The sequence below is a fragment of the Harmonia axyridis genome, chromosome 6, assembly GCF_914767665.1.
Source record: "Harmonia axyridis chromosome 6, icHarAxyr1.1, whole genome shotgun sequence".
Lineage (NCBI taxonomy): Eukaryota > Metazoa > Arthropoda > Insecta > Coleoptera > Coccinellidae > Harmonia > Harmonia axyridis.
Genome location: NC_059506.1, coordinates 27307283 through 27329182, shown reverse-complemented (window position 1 = coordinate 27329182; position 21900 = coordinate 27307283). Strand labels below are relative to the sequence as shown.

The 21900-nt window shown below is 33.8% G+C and overlaps 3 protein-coding genes across 3 annotated transcripts in view; 1 reads left to right on the top strand and 2 right to left on the bottom strand.

Moving 5' to 3' along the window:
* The window catches only part of LOC123682738, a 387699-nt gene that overhangs the window by 91904 nt on the left and 273895 nt on the right, over positions 1–21900 (top strand). The window lies entirely within an intron of this gene.
* On the bottom strand, positions 17763–20255 carry LOC123682742 (gem-associated protein 2-like). The gene is made up of 2 exons (XM_045621511.1): positions 19929–20255; positions 17763–19472 (listed from the first exon to the last, which is right to left on the bottom strand). The coding sequence occupies exons 1-2, from the start codon at positions 19954–19956 to the stop codon at positions 19009–19011; spliced, it is 492 nt and encodes a 163-aa protein (XP_045477467.1). The 5' UTR covers positions 19957–20255; the 3' UTR covers positions 17763–19008.
* Positions 20247–20662, bottom strand: LOC123682746 (40S ribosomal protein S26-like). The gene has a single exon (XM_045621516.1). It carries the CDS (start codon positions 20595–20597, stop codon positions 20262–20264), a length of 336 nt encoding a protein of 111 aa, XP_045477472.1. The 5' UTR covers positions 20598–20662; the 3' UTR covers positions 20247–20261.

Genomic DNA, 21900 nt, shown 5'->3' with positions numbered 1-21900 from the left:
CCTTCAAATGGATATTTCGTCAGCATTATCAATATAAGTTATGTGTAAATAAATGATGTGAAATAATAAATGATGATTATTGGTGGGATAAATTATTTATTTCCATGAAACTAATATTTGTTTGTCCATATATCCAATGAATGATTTATTAACTATAATATACATTTTCGATAATATCAAATAAATACTTCCCTCAGTGTATGTGCTTATCAATTCGACGCATTAGTATTCTGTGTTGCCTTCCGTAAAATCGGTGTCTTATTTCAACTAAGACTAATGAACAGGGTGATTCAAAATTCAGTAACAAAATTTCGTCATCAAAACTGAACTACAGAGCGTAAGGTTGCAAGATTTTTTTTTATTTCCTCATAGCTAATTGAGTTTTTGAGATATTAAGATCAAACTTGAAATATAGGTTTCGTTTCAGGGTTTACATCATCCACTATGTCGAGTGATCGTTACATGCTACAGGGAAATAGTTTTTCAGGGGTCAAGTCCTTTAAACCCTGTAAACTTTTTTGTAGTACGCCGCTGGTAGATTCTAACAAATGAAGTGAATTCTATATTTTGTACATGAATTTTATTTCCTCATGTGATTTTTACGTATCTGATATCATCATCGGAAAAAAAGTGAAATAATTTTTTTGGATTTGCTACATTTAATTAAAATATTAGGAACCTATTATCACAATTGAAAACATAAATTCTACGTATTTGGTTCTTGATCTAAGTTACAAGTTTTTTTAACATTAACTAAAAATTAGAAACATAATCAATCTATATTTCAAATTTGATCTGAATATCTCAATAACTGTAAGAGCTAAGAAGAAAAAACTAAAAAAAATTGGAATCTTGGTAACGAAACGTGTCCACAAGTTTCATTTTGTCCAGGAAAATACGCCCTGAAATATTGATACTGAATTTTAATTCACGCTGTATAGGTTGAATATTTATTTTGTAAAGTATTTTTCAAAAGGATATTTCGATACGTTTTGATATTAAAAAAACCAGTAAATTTTAAGAGAAATCGATGGATGTTTATTTCATCGTGAGGAGGGAGGTATAGAGTGGAAAATGAGCCAAAATGCCAAATGACTGCCTTGGCTACAGTTTCCATGAAGTGGTCATGGAAAATTTCATGAAAAGGATGTAGCGCTGCAACTGTAGCCAAGGTAGTCACACATTTGCGGCTGTATGTTCTCGATAAATTCAAGAATTTCTATTTGAGGTCTTAAATCGATTATGGAGCATTGTCATATCTAATCGTTCACGTGGCTCCAAAGAAAAAAGTTAAATCACAAGATCTCGGTGGCCAATTTTGATCACCTCTTCGAGAAATATCACGGCTAGATAACTTTTTTTGCCGAATTGCGTTGCTTGTCTGGTGCATAGCGCCGTTTTATTAAAAATAAATGTCATTCTAACATTCCAATTCCGGTCATAAAAATCATTAATCATAGCTTGATAGCGCAATCCATTCATCGTTATATAGGGTGTTTTTTTTCGAGGTATATAACTTTAAGTTGGCATTACTGTTCGAGATGGCAACCGATTTAACAGCTGTAAAGTGATTAATTCTCAGGACGTATCGCGCACTACGTCCATTGTCGATGAAGGGCACTTCTGGTTGAATGGCTACGTCAACAAACAAAACTGCCGCATTTGGAGTGAAGCTAATTCTCAAGTGTCTGTCGAAACACCGTTACATCCAGAAAAATTGACTGCTTGGTGCGCTTCATGGGCTGGTGGACTCATTGGTCCGTACTTCTTAAAAAACGATGATGGCCAGAACGTTACAGTCAATGGTGATCGGTATAGAGCCACGATTACTAACTTTTTCATTTCTGAATATAACAACCATGATGTCCAGGAGCTGTGGTTCCAACAAGAAGGCGTAACATGTCACACAGCTCGTGCCACAATCGATTCATTGAAAGACACGTTTAGTGATCGCCTAATTTCACGTTTTGGATCTGTGAATTGGCCTCCAAGATCTTGTGATTTAACACCGCTAGACTACTTTCTGTGGGGCTATGTAAAGTCATTGGTCTATGCGGATAAGCCACAAACCCTTGACCATTTGGAAGACAACATTCGCCTGGTTATTGCCGATATACGGTCACAAATGTTGGAAAAAGTCATCGAAAATTGGACGTCCAGATTGGACTACATCCGAGCCAGCCGTGGCGGTCATATAGCAATCATATTTAAAATGTAATGCCACAAGATTATCTTGCGGATAAATAAAATTCATATCAATCGAATAATCCATCGTTGTTTTATTGCAATTTAAAGTTCTGTAGTTCTAGAAAAAAAACACCCCTTACTTGCACCAGTCTCATTTTTGAATAAGTGAGATCCAATCATACCACCAGCCCAGAAACCGCACCAAACAGTGACACGTCGAGGATAGAAATACTTTTCAACAATAACTCTTGGATTATCCGAGCCTAAAATGCGACAATTTTGCTCATTACCGTAGCCTCCAAGGTGAAAATGGAAATCATGAGCCATGATGATAAAGAGCTTTTACGGGGAGAGATCAAACGACAACGTCAAATGTCTGATTTGAGCCAGATCACTGTAGGGGTACCGCAGGGGCTAGTGCTGAGCCTGATATTGTTCATTATTGATCACTTAAATTCGGAAACGGACTAACTCTGCAGATATGCCGCTATTTTGCATCTGTTATTAAGGTGTTATTAAGTTATTTTTACTCCTGATGTTGATCGGATCGTGTTTCGAATACCGAGTATGAATTGTACTATTATCCTCCGAATGTAGGCGTAGCTTAATCTTCGTATGCGTTCGTCAGTCCCCCTAGTGTGATCCTAGTTAACTCGTCTGATGCATTCTGCTTGCTAAACTGAAATAATCCAATTAGCGTATTAGTTCACGTGATTAGCAACCTATAGATCGGAATCGTGTATCAGGCAGCTTTCTGTTGAAAAGCCGAGGTAGTTATGACTGAGAGGAACCAACATCAAAGCCCACTGGCGTAACTATACGATCAGGTGCCCATGGCAAATTCATAGGACCCAAGTGAAAATCGTCAGGTTCAATTGAAATAACAAATCGATCTGAAAAAAAAATGGTATCAAAATTATCGATCCAATTCGAGCATCCAGTTGTTCTGTTATAAGAATTACATTATGGTTAGTCGAGCATATCAAGGTTGGCCCTGAGCCTTTTTGTGTACTTAGAAAAGGCAAATATAGGGCAGAGGTCCAACAATAGAAATTGAGATATAGAAAAACCCTATGGAAGAACATTCCTGGTCTTGCTCAGGCAAAGAAATTTGGGGTGCTTTCACTGACCTATGGTGGAATTACTGACAGGACACTGTCAATGCAAATACCTTTTGTACTGCACGGGTAAGTCAGCAGATGAGACTTTCAAGCTCTGTGAAAAGAGGGTAGAAATAGCCAAACACATATTAGACCAATTGAAAAGTCGTCGATCTGATGCATAAATGGCGGTGCTAGTCTTAAATCTATATGATTTTTAGTTAGTACCAACCTTCTCAAACGATACGTGTCAAACTTGACAGCAGTCCGACCATTATTTTGTGAGATATTGTGTTATGAGTGTAGCTACTTTTGTTATTTGCAAAAAGATGGAAAAAAAAATTTCGTGTGCTGATAAAATATTTCTTTTTGAAAGAAAAAATACAGCTGAAGCAAAATCTTGTCTTGATGAAGAGTTTCCGGGGTCTGCACCAGGAAAATCAACCATCATTGATTGGTATGTTAAGTTTAAACGATGTGAAATGAGCAGCGAACGCAGTTGACTCCTCCAAAAATAGGGAAGGGGTCAAAAATATTGATTTTGAAAAAAAATCTAGAAAATCTGAGGAAGATAACGGAAGGAATTTTTTATCGGAATTTGGATTCTATAAATTACAATACTCTCGGTCAGAGATTCTTATAGTTACTTATAGTCATCTTATACACTGCTCAACAATTGATAGGGATCACTTACTTGTTCTAAATTTATTTCTGAAATATTCGCTCCAAGATTATAAATTTAGTCAGATACCAGAGTATTTTCAGTTGATATTATGGTTCACTTGAGAAAAGAATGAAAAAATGGAAAGTTGGAGAGAAAAAAAGACTTTATTAGGAACACTCAAAATTCTGTGTTTGAAGAACATAAAAATTTTATGATGAAACCACAAGAAGGCTGAAGTTTCGGTTAAGCTAGTACCTAGTTGGTCCCCCACGAGCTCGTCTCAAGCATTCTACCCTACGAGGCATACTTTCGATCAAACGATTTATAACATTTTGGGGCAAATTCGTCCAAATATCCCGTAAAGCGTTAGAAAGGTCCTCCAGGTTATTGATCGGTTGTTCTAAGGTTGACGATTGTCTAGACATCTCAGAACAGACATGTTCGATGCAATTCATGTCTGGAGAGCGAGCTGGCCAGTCCATCCTATCAATAGCATGAGTTTCTAGCGCTTCATTAATCAGACGACTACGGTGTGGACGGGCATTATCGTCAATTAAAATGAAATTCTCGCCCACGGCAGCCGCAAAAGGAACAATTATGGGTTCAATAATCATATCGTGATATCTCTGGCTGGTCATGGTGGTGTTCTGCAGAACAACCAACTCTGTGCGTTGGTTCAAACAAATGCCTCCCCATACACATATAGAACCTCCGAACAGAAAGCTGTTGTGGGTACCATAAACTGTTCTGCATACCTTCGGCCTCTTTCCCTCCAAGCAAGAATACGTCCATCGGAGTTGACCAAACGAAATCTAGACTCATCCGTAAATAAACATCGGCTCCAATCTTCAAGTGTCCAATTGCGGTGCTCCTCAGCCCATTGCCGTCGATGAACCCGGTGTTCCCTATTCAAACGGGGGTGTTGTACCCTCCTACGTGCTCTCAAACCACGAACATGTAGTCGTCGTCTTACAGTCTGGTTCGAAATTAGAACTCCTGTTGCAACTCTCAGTGATCTATTGAGCCGCGACGCCGGGTAAGTGGGATTTCTCCTAGCATTGAGGATCAAAAGACGATCTTGGGCAGCTGTTGTTCTGCGCTGCCGACCTCCCCCTTGAACATAAGCTACTGAGTCGTTTTGGATGAACCTATTCCAAGCCCGACTCACGACACTTTGCGAAACATTCAACCGCCGGTACAATTCTCGCTGGGACAAACCTTCCTGTATCCACCGTATGATTTGGTCCAGTTGCACAGGAGGCAAACGTCTTCTCGGCATGACTTATAAGCTGATATTGTTCTCATTTCTTCAATTATTGTCACCTTATGTGTTTGAACGAGAGAAAAAAACAGATTTAATAACAAATACCACATTGCTTTTCACTCCACCTGTAACAGCCTACAGATAATAATCGATTTTGTGAACAAGAGCCGATGAAGTGGGAAAGACTTTGATATAATCAACTCAAAACATCTTACTTTTTCCTTAGAGAACATATAATGTACAGATAGTCACGAGATAACTTAAAAAAAATACAAATGAAGAGAAGTTCATAAGTGATCCCTAGCAATTGTTGATCAGTGTAGTTACGCCACTGTCCGACCCGAATTTGCCCTTTTTTCACCATAAATCACGGTATCATGCCGGCCACGATTCGATTTTTTGCTACGTTGATTCGATTTCCACTTTTCACTTGAAGACTGCGTCTAGTAGTGGCAGTTTCAATAACATGTTTTCCTGATTTATGTTGCCGTCGCCCTCTGTTCAGGTTTTATTGGAAATTTCGGGTTGTGTGCGAGATTCATTTTGGTTTATTATTTCCTATAATAAACCCTTAAATTTTTTTTCTACGAAAGTTTTAGGTGGAATTTTCCCGAAGTATGTAAAGGTCAAAATGGCTTACATCCTGGGAGATCAACAGGTGGCTATGAATTTGATGAGTTCATATATAAAAAACTCGTTGATAAGAACACTTTGATCTTTCTAAGGCTTTCTATAGTCTAAATTTAGAATTTGTGGAGGTAAAACTATATTTTGTGGATAAATGTTGACTTGGTTGATGTCATACTTAAGGGATAGAAAAACAGCAGTCAGAATAAATCAAACCCAGTCAAATGAAGCAATTTTTAACCTGGGTGTTCTTCAAGGTTCAGTACCGGGTCCACTTATATTTATTATGTTTATGAATGACCTACTAGAATTTATGAAAACGATGTGTAAGGTCATATATGCGGATGATATTTACTTTGCAACCTGTGGCAATTCTCCTGAAGAACTGCAAGAGTGTTTGCTGCTGTCTCAAGAAATGGATTATGAAGATTCGAGTAGTGAGTTTAATACAGTTGAATCATATAGAAAAGAAGTGATTGCACTTTATTAAAATTCAATAGAGAAGAAAACCTGCCCAGTTATCCCAGTTATGTAACTCAAAGGCCAATTATAAAATGAAGAAATCTGATTTCGAGGATGAGAACGTCTCTTCAAGGTTCGTAAGAACATCAGATTTATTTGTACCATAAACTTACGAATACTCTCATATATTTTCGAAAACTTAAGTCGATATAGAGAAATATCAAGAATACCAGTTTCTTTGTTTCTGATAAGGGCCCATATTGGCCAAAAACTAAAAAGTAATCTGATAAATTGAAAATTTCTACAGATACTGCTATACGAATTCTTCGAGCAATTCCCTAAACTAATGTCTAGCAACAAAAAACTTTCAAATAGTATTCTTTTTCCGATAAATTTGAGAACGACGAAAGAGAGTTACCTCCCATCTACTTTTTTGTTGAAACCCTTAAACATAAGAAGTACAACAGCGATGTTAAAGATTCGTTAAATTTTATAAACTACGAATTGAAGGATCACATGGAATCAAATCTTATCAAAGTTCCATCTCAAAGAAAAACTTTTAGAGTTGGAAGAGAAGCTGGAAATCAACTAAAAACTAAACAGCTCCTAGGAAAAAAGAGGAAGTGAATAATGTAACAAAAAGATTCAAGAAAAGAATGAATAAAACATTATATAAGAGGAGGATGATGACATCAAAGGAGCAAATCGACGAAAGAAGATCTGAGTAAAAAAGATAACGATGCCAGAAAGATTTAATAGTTTTTTTAGTTATATTTTTCAATTTTTATGTTCAAGTGAATTGAAAAGGCGAGAGAATGTCAGGAATTGATATGAATTATGGTTAGTATCGTTTTTAAAATTTTTTTATCATATCAACAGTAAGGTTTCACAGAAAACAATAGGTAGTGTTTAATAGATCACACCATTCGAAGTGGACTCTCCTCTACTTAATACGAGAGCAGGGTTGAATCCTGCCTCTTTGTTCTTGAATAATATATATTCACCCTCTGGATACAAAACGGTGTTACAAAATGGCCGTAGTGCTTCCCATGTAGGAATTTATTTGCAAATACCTGGCCAGACGAAATTTGTACAGTTAATTCGACAACACAAAGAGCTTTGGAGGGCCAGAATAATGGGTGTCCTGGACCGGACAATATTTCGCTATCTATAATAACGACAGAAGCGTATTACGAAGGATGACCTCTGTCATTCACGTGGAAGCAACAGTCTTATCCGGAATTTCAGTACCAGAGCTCGGTTTTATGAACACAATATGGTCATATCTTGTAGTATTAATTTCATTAATAGAGATTGAATTTGGACGCTTATCATTTTTGAGCATTTGTAATTGTTTTGGGCTCAATAGCTTTCGCTTTATTTTTTAATGAAATTTAGGTTTTCGCATCTTAATGAGTATTCAGGCATAGGATGTCATTGCCAAACGATTTCAATGAACATTTAATTGAGGTAGTCAGAAATTTAGTAGACAAGCAACATGAGTCTTTTGAGTGTAACATAGCGGATAATAACCAGTCACTGTTTTTAAGACCAGTGAATATAGAGGAACTAATACAGCTATCCCTAAACCTGAAGAATAAATATTCCAGTGGATATGAGGATATTCCAACATGTATTGTCAAAATTACAGTGAAACATGTTGCATCAATATTGTGCTATATCAAAAATAACTCCATGAAATTTTCTGTTTTCCCAGATATGCTGGAGTTCGCTATTATGAAACCGCTCTATAAGAGGGGAGACCCAGAGAATCTTGATAATTATAGGCCCATAAGTCTGCTCCCCGCTTTCTCCAATGTGTTTGAATTAGTCATGTGTTCAAAACTGGTAAGTGTTTTTGCTGGGTGTGGACTGCTGTCAAACTCTCAGCATGGATACTTGAAGGGAAGATCGACAGGTATAGCTATCTATCAGTTTGTTAATATGATCTTACAAGAACTCGAGAATAAAAATTTAGCAATAGGACTCTTTTTAGATCTGAGTAAGGCATATGACTGTGTAAATGTGGAATATTTGTTGATAAAGCTTGAAAGATACGGTATAAGAGGTGGAGCACATCAATGGATCCAATCATATCTTGTTGATAGAAGGCAGCAAGCAAAAATAGAGTAGCTCAAGGAAGTATGGTAGGTCCAATCCTATTCATAATTTACATTAATGATCTGACTATGGATGGACTGGTGGAATATGTAGATGACACAAACCTGTTGGTATCCGGAAAGAATTTCCCAGAGGTTAAAGAAAGAGCTAAGACCAATCTTTCAGAAGTTGCTCGATGGTTTGACAGGAATGAATTATCAATAAATGATACAAAGACTAACTATATAACATTTCGTACAAAAAATTCGCAAGTGTATGTGGAAGGCAGAATTTGTGTAGAGAATCTTGAGGTGGAGTTTGTTGGAGGCAAAAAATTCCTTGGGATATATATAGACGAATTTCTGGACTGGGGTACAAATTTGGTCAACACTGGATTGAAACTGAGTAGCATCGGATATGGTATTAGAGTAGTGGCTAGGTGTATGGACAAGGGAACTTCGAAAATACTCTATCAAGCCAATTTCGAATCAGTTCTTAGATATGGAATAATTTTCTGGGGATGCAATATTATTTATTGTACAAAAGAGAACTATAAGATCTATAAATGGTATGAAGTTTAGAGATTCAAGCCGAGGTGTTCTCAAGGATATGGGTATAATGACAGTTTATGCTCTGTATATATATGAGTGTTAGGTTTTCCTTTTTAAGCATAAGATAAATTCGAGAGTGAATATAGATCTTTCGCCTATAGAGCATGTTTGGGACATTATGGGTAGAAGGCTTGTAAATTCACCCCTTTGGCAGCTCTGAGACATGAAGTACAGGTAGCTCGGGATAGTATCCCTCAAGAAGAAATAGACCATCTTATTGCATCAATGCACTATTAACTAATTTATTAAAATTGTTAAACCTTCGTTTTTTTTTCAAATTTCAATTTACTCCTTGCTATACTATCTATGTTTTACCAAAAAAAATTAAAATTTATTTGTCAGTTAGTATATTTCACTGAATAAAAATTGAAGGTACTCCAGTGAAACTTAAGGTACAGGGTGTACAAAATTCGATGCTCACTCAAAGCATCCCGAGAACTATAAGACTTAGAGAAAACATTTTCAAAGACCCCCAATTTGTTTTTTCGAATATCGGAAAGAAGACCATAGATAATTTAAAGAAACTCCTTGTAACTCGAGAACGTATTAAGATATCCATTATTTGCTTTCAGATATCTAATTATGTATTTCGAAAAAGGAGATCGGGGGTCTTTGGAGTTTTTTCTCTGAGACTTATATTTCTTGAGATGCACGCAGTGAGCATCGAATTTGGGACACCCTGTACGATTTATTTCAATGTACAATAACAAAATAGCAATAAGTAAAAGCCAAAGTGTCTCTTACCGTTTCTATGTATGAAATATTCATTATATATAATTTTTTGACAACTTTTTGTAATATTTTCCTACGAGAAATGTTACTTTAAAGAACTTTCACGCCCTGTATCTCGAAAACTAGTCATATGATTGAGTTGGACCCACAGAATTGTTTGTTAAGGGGGTCATATTCCACAAAATACTAAAAATTCAGAGAAATTAACTTGACAATTTTTCCATCAGGCTGTAGCCTGGTCCTTCAGGTTTTTTTTCAATATGTAGTCACGCTATAGGTCGCCTCACAGTTTGACGTGGATATCAAGCGGAAAGAGATTTCACTGATGAGTGATGATTAATAATGTTTTCAACGTAAGACAAAGAGTGTCCCAAATTCGATGATCACAAAAAGCATCTCGAGAACTATAATACTTCTTAGATCTTAGATGTTGTCCTCTGTTTGAAATATTCGAAAAATTCGGAAACATTGTTTTCAGTAATTTTTATATGTTACTTATAACCGATCATAGGAATCAATTTCCTTTTCAGAGATATAGAGGAGAGTATGTTTTTTTAAATGGATAACTTATATTTTTCAACGCAGAATTTTTAGCAGTAAATTTTAAAAATTTCAGTGCGTTATTGAGGCGAGTATCATTCCATTTTAACCGATGGCATAGTATTGATTTGTCAGATGACAGCTTCAAAAGTGCTAACTGCCCTGATAGTGGGCTATTCAAAATGAAACTTCTTATTGGAAAACCCTGTAATTTTGTGGACTCCAATTCAGGCAAAAATTAACGAAATTAATTTTCTTTAACCTCAATGAGTATGCGGCTAACTTCTGTTGTGTTCAGCGAATTCATTTTGCAAAGCGATTAGTGAGAGGAAAATACTCTTTGGAAACATCTCAAAAGCTTCAATAAGAGTTTCTTTGAGTATTTCTTTTTCCTATCGCATGTCTACGAATTTCACAATCTCACACTTGTAGTCGTTTCTCATTTATTTTTTTTCAAATCGTGCTTTGGTTTTATATTTTGGGTAATTCAGAACTACACTTTTTCTTTCCCTGGACTTTAAAATTGCTCCTAACAGATTCAGCATCAGTTCATTTCATTATTGTTGACGTCTATAGCCTTATCATCTGAATCGGTTGTCAGTGCTGGAATCGCAGATGGCAATATTCTAGAGTGCGTTATTCTAGTATGGTCAAATTATCAACTACATATAATCAAATTAAATGTGATTATTATTATTATTTGCTAAATAAATGCTGATTCTGTCAATATGGAATGTTCTAATGTTGTTGACGACGTTATTGATGAAGTTTTATCATTTTTATCACTATGATTTTAACAATTAAACTTGACGCTATCGTATTGAGCTAATTGGCCAATTTACCATTATTAAGTTAACTTAATGTGAATGACAAGAAACTGATATATTGCACATATTCTTATTTTCAACAATTAGCAAGTCTCACAGAAAACATTAACAGAATGAGGTAAGTATCTATTTTAACAATTGTTGTGAAAAGAATTCCTGACGCAATGAACCATTTAGCAAATATTGTTCATCAATTCACATAATCGACACATTTAGATTAAAAGTCATTTGTGAAAATTCTATGTAGTGCCTCTTGAAAATTATCATAAAGGTAATCGAGAATATTTTTCAATTTGGCAATGAACTGTGAACAACAAGATTCCAAATTGATATTTTTTTTGATTTCTGAGGATAACATTAATATTCAGAATTGGAAATTTTTTTGTTGCGAAAAAGGTTACTGAAATTTCCAGAATATTCTTGTTGGAATAAAGGTTGCTGAAATTTCCAGAATAATTTTATAACTCTCCCAAATTTTTGAGTTAACTAATGCTACTGAAATAAAATTTGTCATTTTATTCACGTTGAGTTAAACGATATTTTTATTGCCAGAAAGACAAACTTGATAAAGGTTGCTGAAATTTCCAGGAAAATTTTATAACTGTCCTAAATTATTCATCAAAAGCATGAAATATGAATTCGATTTTTTTCCTTATTTACGAGTCAATTCTTGAAGGTTATTACCAAATGAAAAAAAAGAATCCCAGAAATTGACTCTAGATGAGGAAAACAATTGATGTAATTTTATTTCAGTAATAGATGATTTTGCTTGATTTAATTGAAATAATAAAAAAATTTTCCAATATATGGAATTTTTTTTTTTTTAACTCTAGACTCAAATTCATAATTTTTGTTTCTTTTTATCCAGGAATTCTTCAATCCGGGTTGGAAAATGTTCACTTACTGTAGGTTACTTATACAGAATTCAATCGAATTTTCAGTGTTTTAACACTTTTTGAGGTATAAAATATCACATTCAATTCAACAAAATTTTATAAATAAAATATTTTTCTCGTTTTTCTATCCTAATTAAATTTTCAACATTCCATTAGGTCTAGTATATGAGGAAGCTGAATATTTCGGTTTGTCCAAGTTTTCAGAAATTCCTTTGGGGCCAGTTAATTTATTGCTCAACAATACTTTCAAATAAACGTCGGTATCCACTTCAAAGGGACATCTATGGCCAAGCGTTTTTATGGACTAGTACAAGTAACTTTGGATATACTATACTGTAACAATAACTAATCCTACTTAATTTTAAATCCCAAGGGTAGAATATAAATATAGTGGAGCGGGTAAGGCATCCTATTGTATTCAAAGTGAAAACGTACATACTTTCCCTTCAAATATGCTCCACCATATTTCTACCCTAAGACAGGGATTAGATTTTAAGTTGAAAGAATCAATAAAATATGGTAACTGAATTTTGCACACAACTACCTTCAAAAGTTTTGTAGATGTTGTAACTTTTATTATACGGATTAACTGAAAGTTAATCTCTTCGTAATGACTTTTAACAGTCATATTTCTTTCGGTTATAATTTACATCCTACATAAAAATACAATTTTTTTTTTTGCACAATACACTCCTATATTATAAATTCTTCACCCTTCAAATTCTTCTATTCATACAGTTCAGACAGACTTCTCTCATTTATGATGTTATTAACACATACCTTCTCAAGTCTAGACAAATTAAACTACCTGAAAGTTTATGGAAGTCTTTAGAATATGCATTTTCGAATATTATCATGATTGAGGAATCGTTTTGAATAACGATGCGTTTCAATGGATACTTAAAATTTTGAAGAGATTCAAACTGAATTCTTGTAACTATAAATAATTGGGTCCTATTTTAAAACAGACATTTTGGGTACATTGACTATATTCTCACAGTGGCGATAAGAAGTCATTAAACTGCCGAAAGTCTGCAATTACTTGTCAATTATTTAGGCGGTATTTCTGAATTGTATATCGTTATGGTGCACTGAGAAAAATGTATAGTAACCAATATTAGAAATATAATACTCTGTATTATAAAATATCAATTCAAATGGCACAACTACCTAAGATAATAAACTTTAAAGTAATTTTATAATACAATTCTATTATATTTTCTTTTAGGAATAAATGATTTTTATGTTTAATGATATTATAAGTATTTAATAAGCCCAACAATGAATTTATAATTAAATTCATTACCTCTGCATAAAATAGTTTACTATAACACTATAATCAGTTCAATAATAATAGATACTAAAAAGTAGTACTTTTTCCATTGAGTTGTATAATATTAAGTAATATACTTCACTATATAGATTATAACAAGTATTATTCTTTCTTTTTAAAGCTCTAATTGTTTTATTATAATTCATAGTAATTATCATAATATTTTTATAAGGAATTTTATTATATTTTATAATTTTTCACCCTGTATGCCCTGCAAAATAATTGCGAAAAAAATGTGTTGAGGTTATACTTCATGTTTTGGTCTCTATTTCTTTAGGATGGATGATGTTATGGTCTATGAATTCGATTCACTGGAAGTTGTTTCAAATTAGATTTGGAATGATATCAATTTTTCGGATACACATTCATAATAATGGTGGAAAGAGTTGTAGTAAAATTAATTTAAAAATTTCGACTCAAGTTCCCATTTACTGAAAGAATTAAAATGTTTATGACTAGTTCGAAATTCTTTGTTTCTCCAAGATATATTTTTCTGTTGGAAAGTAAAGATGATATATAGTTAATAATTTAGATTATTTATTGATCAAACTGCATTCTAATAAAAAAAGATAAAAATGTTCTGTGTTTTTTATACACAAAAGAATATGGGATTTGAATACAAAACCACAAATATTTTGATCAATATGCATAGAATAATTTTTCTTTGCAGAAAAAAGCATATATTTTTTAAATAGAATATGTACCTGTACTCAAAATAACAGTTAATTTTAACGTCTTCCCAAAAAATTGCTGATTTGTATTACGTGACTGTAAATAACCAATAGAATATTCGAACCGCCTATGTCACCACTGTTGGAACATAGTAAATGTAATTTTGAGGGTTCTGAGCTCCCCCTGAGAGTTATGATTTTTCATCGTTCAAATGAGAGAGAAAATGATTTTTAACTGATAAAAAAGATTTATAGTACCTATTTTGTTCCAAATTCAAATAAACGAACAGTACCTAATATCAGGGCCGTATCTAGGGCGTGGCAAAGGTGGCATTTGCCACGAGCGCAAGGTCCACAGGGCTGAAAATATTTTAGGGAGCAAACCCCAATATGCAAATTTTCAGATCAAAATTATGATAAATTTTCCATAAACGCCTTAAAAGCTATCCAGGTGAATCACCCTGTATGTATATGGAATGTTTATTTCAATGATTTCAATAAAAATAGGTAAATATATACAGGATGTTTATGAATTATGAATATGAATTAGGGGGTGATTCCTTTAAAAAAAAAAGGGTGAATCTTCCATATGAACTTTTTTTGAACCCCTTCCCTTTCAGTTACAGCCCCCTAAAGATGCAGCCCAAAAAGTAGTTCTTAATTTTTTCTTGAAAATCAAAAAATTCACAAAAATGAAATTAAGCTGATATTTCATGCGAGCGAGAATGAATTAAAAAAATTGTTGGTGATGTTCCCCTTAGATTCCAATAGGAAGAAAAAAACACCCTTCAATCTTGTTCCGCAATAACTTTTTCTTTATATATATTATATCCCAAAAAATTAATTTTGGATAGACTGATTCATTCTTGACAAATACGGTTTCTTGTAATTCTTTGGTTCTTGAGAAAAAAAAATATCAACAGATAATAGGCCTGAGTTGTGGAGGTTGGAATTCTTTTCAACCTCAAATTTGTCCAATAGGCGGATGTCGAAACGATATTTTTTTGAGAACAAAAAAACACAAAAAAATACAATTTTAAACTTTTCACAAATTGAAAACCAGTTGTCGAGCTGTAACTAAGCAGAGGGAGGCTAAAAAAAAATTATATGAAACACCCACTCTACGTTTTGACAAGGAATCGCTCTCTGTATTTTTTTTGCAAATATTAATATACACCCTGAATAGTATTCTGTCTTATTTCAAAACATTAACGAAAAAATATTACCTAAATTATGAATAAAAAATTATTATAAGAAAATATAAAAAAAATCTTCGAAAATATATTGCCACAGGCGCAATGGTGCCTAGATACGACTCTGCCTAATATAGATATAATTGATATATGATAGACAGTGCGAGGTACTTATTTGATTATTTGTAATTCAAACATTAAGAATCATATAATAAATAATAAACAATTGACCAAACAGTTGATGAAAGCCTCTGTGCAGAAAAAATGAATTTTTATTGATTGTCGAATTGAAATATCCAAAAAATGAGTAATTTATTGAAAATTCTCTGAAAATGAAGCCCTAATTTCATTAGAATCAATTCAATTTTTTTAATTCAAATTGACGTGTCTCGACATCGACAACTAGGCCATTGACATATAGTACAATGTACTATTCCTCTAAGCATTACAGGTAATAAAAATATTCATAGAATATTTTCCGTATTCACAGAAAAGAAAACGTTGAACTAAAATTACATTAATCAAATATGATTGTACAATTGACCTTCTTTCATATAAATTTGTTTATTATTTTAATTTTTGGCTCATTAGTTTTCAATTAATATCTAGAATCGTCTCAGAAAAAATTTCTCCAACAGTCCTGTTTCACCGATTATGTTTTGGAATATATTGTAATCCAAAAACCTGTTATACTCATCCAGTTAAGGGGTTACAGTTACGAAGATGCGAAGAGCAGAAGAGAGAAATTGACGGGTCCGAGCGATTTTCCACATTTTCATTTCAAAGCCAGAAAATCGAGGCATTAAGTTTTCGTTGTACCACACTGTATAATGTTGCTTAGCAAAAAACGAGGGGTACTTTTTATTGCCGTCATCGAATAACTCCTTGGGTTCATAGTGATTATCTTACTTGATCCGTTTTCAAGAAATATTTTGAATATTTCTATTGAAAATATCGAATCTTAACATATGATTTATATAATATGTTCTGAAAAAGATCCGTTTTTCATATCAAATGAAATTTGCACTTACATTTGAATAGGAGAATTCGTCAGAATAGGAAAATTATTCCCAATATACAAAATTAAGGAATTCATGATACAATAGGTTTTGAATCTTTTTAGGTAGACATGGAATTAAAACACTTCAAAATAAAAATTTCCAACATATATTATTACACAGCCTTTTTCACCATTGAGGCAATGCTCTATATAACGCCAAAATGTTTGAATTTTTTTCGACACAGTATTATTAGCCTACATTAGAGCTTCATTCTCAAATTTTTTGAAAAAACATAGGGTGTACCGAAAAAGTGTAAATGGCCAAATAAATGTTTATTCTCATGAAATACCTTGATTTCAATGGAATATTCGTGTTTTATGGAATAAATTAACCCAACTTTGTTGGAAGTTCCATTTGCTTAAAACTTACCGTTTTTGAAATATTTCGATTTTATGAATTTAAGGGTCTTTGCAAAAACCTAATAATTACGAAACTAATGTGAATTTGATTAAGATTTCAAGAGTGAATATTAGAAGAATGGTAAGGACTGATTTCTTGATTATCGTTGAGAACTCCACTGGATGTTCAAAATGAGATGATTAATTGATGACTTATTCAAACGTTGATAGTGCTCTTACCCTATACACCTTATATTATATTTTTTCATTCCGTAGAAAATTTTTTGACGATGATGAAATTTGCTACCTAATAAAAAATAAAACACAGGGTATGCCACTTGAAATAAGCCCGATATTAACGTTCGCATTTATAAGGAATAATTTTTGTCATCAATATGACAAAAGGTCTTTTAATGATTTTGTAATACTTCAGCATTCTATTTCTGCCTTTGAAAGATGTCCAAATATATGGGGGTCAAATTGATCAATGCTTTGAAAAATTTGAAGGATGGGAAAATATTCAAGACCTCACTCTATTAATTGTTGTTGTCTAAATGTATTTATAGTGTTGATCAGTATATGCGGATGATCAATTAGCTAAATTTAAGTTTTTTTCTGTATTTAACATTTCCTATACCTATAATTGTTATTATTGTTTATATAATATACTATATTTATTTGAGGATATATGTATATTATTATTATTATTAGTTCTTCCCTTCCATTTATGAATTATCGAAATAAATAAATAACTATTAGTTTTAAGCATCCTAGTTCACAGGATTAATGTTTTTTTTGAAAATTCAACACCCTGAGCCTAATCTGGAGAATTGGGATATGAAAAGTATTTCATCTGTCGGAGAGACTTCATGACTAATTTCAATTTCAAGGCTCACCCAGTTTATATGTTTTCCGAATTTTATCGGTTGATATATTTTTAATACCTACAAGATTTGGTATAAGCCTGTTTCGCTACTTGCCGAGTCCCAGAATCATATCCAAATGTTATTTTTTTCAGATTTAGTGAATTTAAAACAAGACAGTTGAATAAAATTATTGAAGGATGACAATTTGATGAAATAAAAAAAATGATAAGTGAATTTAATTTATTATACATGAAATATATACATAAATAAGATGAATATTCAGAGTATTATCAGCTATTTGTATTAGTATCAGCCTTATACAAAAATGTTCACAAAAATAAGAGTAGTAGTATGAATTATCAGATCATTCTTCCATTGTTGCTCATATTATATGGATTTCCATATTTATTATTCCATGAAAATTAGAACAATAATACCAACAGTTCTCTGCCAATCGGGTGAAAAACCATGAATATTGCTATTTTGATTTTAATACACTCCTCCATACATTGAGAAACTATTTTAGCTTCTTCTTGGGACAAAGGTTGTTGGTATGTCCACACTTAATTTTTCTGCAGTTGGTGGCACGAGGATGTAACCTAGCATAGCACTTACGACAGATCATCTTGTCGCAGTTATATTTTTGGGCCAAGAGTCTGAGAGAAGGCTCAATGATAACTTCACTAATAATAATAATATTTATTTAATTGAAGTCGTCAATAGAAAATATACTAAGATGCAATACCAAGTGAAGAGTATATTCTTTTTGGATGTTGTAATCGGAAACAGTATGGTGATCTTCAAGTTGTTTTCCAGCGAAGATCAGACGTTGTTGATCTGGAGGAATTACATCCTCGTCATTACTAGGGTAATGGTCATGCCGGTGGAGGTTTTCACGAAAATTTGCATTGTGACGATTTTTTGCACTAGCATATTTGGAAGTTCGTTCTTGGTTTCTTTGGTGTACTCTCTCTATAGTTTTATTCTTCACCATTATGATTAATTCGATTCATATTCATATGATCTAAGATTTGGAGATATTCATCCGGTGGTAGCATATTTGGAAGTTCATTATCTTGGTTATTTTGGTTCCCATTATTATTACCGACTTCATCTTAAATGTCTACAATGTGAAAGCCGAAGTCTTGGAAGACTTCATTTTGAAAGCCATCATCTAGGAAACCAACATCTGGGACGAAGTCTTTTTGATAGCCTTCGTCTTGTTCGTCTTCATCTTCCTCGAAATCATCGTCGTCGAAGGGAATTTCGTCGAAATCAATTTCGTCGTCTTCATCTTGGTCGCCTCCATTTTGACCGCCTACACTTTGTAGGACTTTGTTATTCAAATCTATATTATTATCGACCAAGTACCATATGGCAACGTGGTATTGTGATGTTGTCATGACCGTTATAATTTAGATATTCTTCATCATTCTCGTCTGAATCTGATTCGGCATTGGCAATCGCAGGCGCACAACGTCATTTAGCTGAGAATAGATATTTCATCATATCATATTTTCTATAGTATCAGATGGCTCAACCACTAGGGTAATGGTCATGCAGGTGTAGGTTTTCACGAAAACTTGCATTGTGACGATTTTTCGCACGGCAAAAGTTGCCATTATTATGATCGTCTTCATCTACAATGTGAAAGCCGAAGTCATGAAAGCCTTCATGTTGGACTCCAACATCTGGGACGAATTCTTCGTGATAGCCTTCGACTTGTTCGTCTTCATCTTCCTCCAAATCACTGTCGTCGAAGGGAATTTCGTCGAAATCAATTTCGTCGTCTTCATCTTGGTCGCCTCCATTTTGACCGCCTACATTTGGTAGGTCATTGTTATTTAAATCTATATTATTATCGACCATGTACCATACGTCAACGTGGTATTGTGGAATGTTGTCATGACCGTTATTATTTAGATATTCTCCATCATTCTCGTCACTTGAGTCTGAATCTGATTCGGCATTGGCAATCGCAGGCACACAACGTAATTTAGCTGAAAATAGAAATAATCCATTATACCTAATCTAGTTTCATTTTAAATATGAGGAGTTTCAATTTATTGTATTCTGCTTCATGCAAAATTCGGTTTGAATCAGAGATGCTCCAGTTGTGAGAAAGTTTCATTTTACCTTTGACATTTTTTTTCTGGGGCGTCGAAAGAAAATTGCTGAGTACAGGATGTCCCAAATTCGATGTTCACTGAATGCACATCGAGAACTAAAAGACTTATAGAAAATGCCTTCAAAGACTCCCGATTTATTTTTCGAAATAATAAAATATCACAAAGCAGATCATATATCTTGATTCGTTCTCGGCATTTCTGAAAAATTACTGTTTCAATATTTCACAATGACTGATCCGTCATTGATTGAAAATAACAGTATTCAACGTTTACGGAAAACCAGGGTTTTCGCAATTTTACTGACATACTTTAAAAATTTATACATACCTTTCTCATTCGGCAAATTTTCCTTCATCTTTTTTTTTGCAGCGAGCTCGTGACCATCAGCAACTTATTTTCTTGTTCCTGTAGTTAATTCGCTCTTTGTGGTATTTTGATGAGGGGTCGGACGACTTTGGTTTTTTACGGCAAAATTTCGGATCATATCTTTTTGGACGACTTCATGTTTCACGACGTTATTATTGGCGGCTACATTTTGAATAGCGTTATTATGACTATCCATAATGACTAAAAGAATGTTGATACTTTCAATGAGGATTGTGTAATACTGTAATGTTTTTGTTGAAGTTGTTATTCAATACAGAAAAATGCTCATTTCCTCTAAGGTTGGGTCCTCTGGTCTCTACCAGGGAAGTTCCTCTGTGGGGGTGTTCTGATCCTCCTATCTTTCTTAGACCTATTTCTTACTACTTTGCTGTGGATGGCACAAGACACACAGTACTGCAACTTGGCATAAAGTTTGGGCAATGTGTATTGGTTATATACTGAAGCCTCGGTGATATCCCTGACAGCGGCAGCTTCGACGATATTCCTAATCACGAATTTTTTGATTGCCTTGTCTTTGGGGACGCATCTTGCACAGTTGGTGCAACGGACGGGCTTAACATGACCACGTCCATGTTTGGACCTTCCTCCATTACGCCTTTTGCAAGTCATTTTGAACCACTATATCCGCAACGTTACAAGTGTAGAACGTCTATAAAAGAATATATTTGTGAACGTCGTGTACTCTCTCTATAGTTTTATTCTTCACCATTATGATTATTTTGATTCATATTCATATGATCTAAGATTTGGAGATATTCATCCGGTAGTAGCATATTTGGAAGTTCGTTATCTTGGTTATTTTGGTTCCCATTATTATGATCGTCTTCATCTGAGTGTCTACAATGTGAAAGCCGAAGTCTTGGAAGCCTTCATTTTGAAAGCCATCATCTAGGAAGCCAACATCTTGGACGTATTCTTCTTGAAAGCCTTCGTCTTCCTCGAAATCACTGTCGTCGAAATCAATTTCGTAGTCTCCATCTGAGTCGTCTTCATCTAAGTCGTCTTCATCTAAGTCGTCTTCATCTTGGCCGCCTACATTTTGTAGGACTTTGTTATTCAAATCTATATTATTATCGACCAAGTACAACGTGGTATTGTGGAATGTTGTCATGACCGTTATTATTTAGATATTCTCCATCATTCTCGTCACTAGTGTCTGAATCTGATTCGGCAATGGCAATCGCAGGCACACAACGTAATTTAGCTGAAAATAGAAATAATCCATTATACCTAATCTAGTTTCATCTTAAATATGAGGAGTTTCAATTTATTGAATTTTGTTTCATGCAAAATTCGGTTTGAATTAGAGATGCTCCAGTTGTGGGAAAATTTCATTTTACCTTTGAAATTTTTTTCTGGGGCGTCGAAAGGAAATTGCTGAGTACAGGGTGTCCCAAATTCGATATTCACTGAATGCACATCGAGAACTAAAAGACTTATAGAAAATGCCTTCAAAGACTCCCGATTTATTTTTCGAAATAATAAAATATCACAAAGCAGATCATATATCTTGATTCGTTCTCGGCATTTCTGAAAAATTACTGTTTCAATATTTCACAATGACTGATCCGTCATTGATTGAAAATAACAGTATTCAACGTTTACGGAAAACCAGGGTTTTCGCAATTTTACTGACATACTTTAAAAATTTATACATACCTTTCTCATTCGGCAAATTTTCCTTCATCTTTTTTTTTGCAGCGAGCTCGTGACCATCAGCAACTTATTTTTTTGTTCCTGTAGTTAATTCGCTCTTTGTGGTATTTTGATGAGGGGTCGGACGACTTTGGTTTTTTACGGCAAAATTTCGGATCATATCTTTTTGGACGACTTCATGTTTCACGACGTTATTATTGGCGGCTCCATTTTGAATAGCGTTATTATGACTATCCGTAATGACTAAAAGAATGTT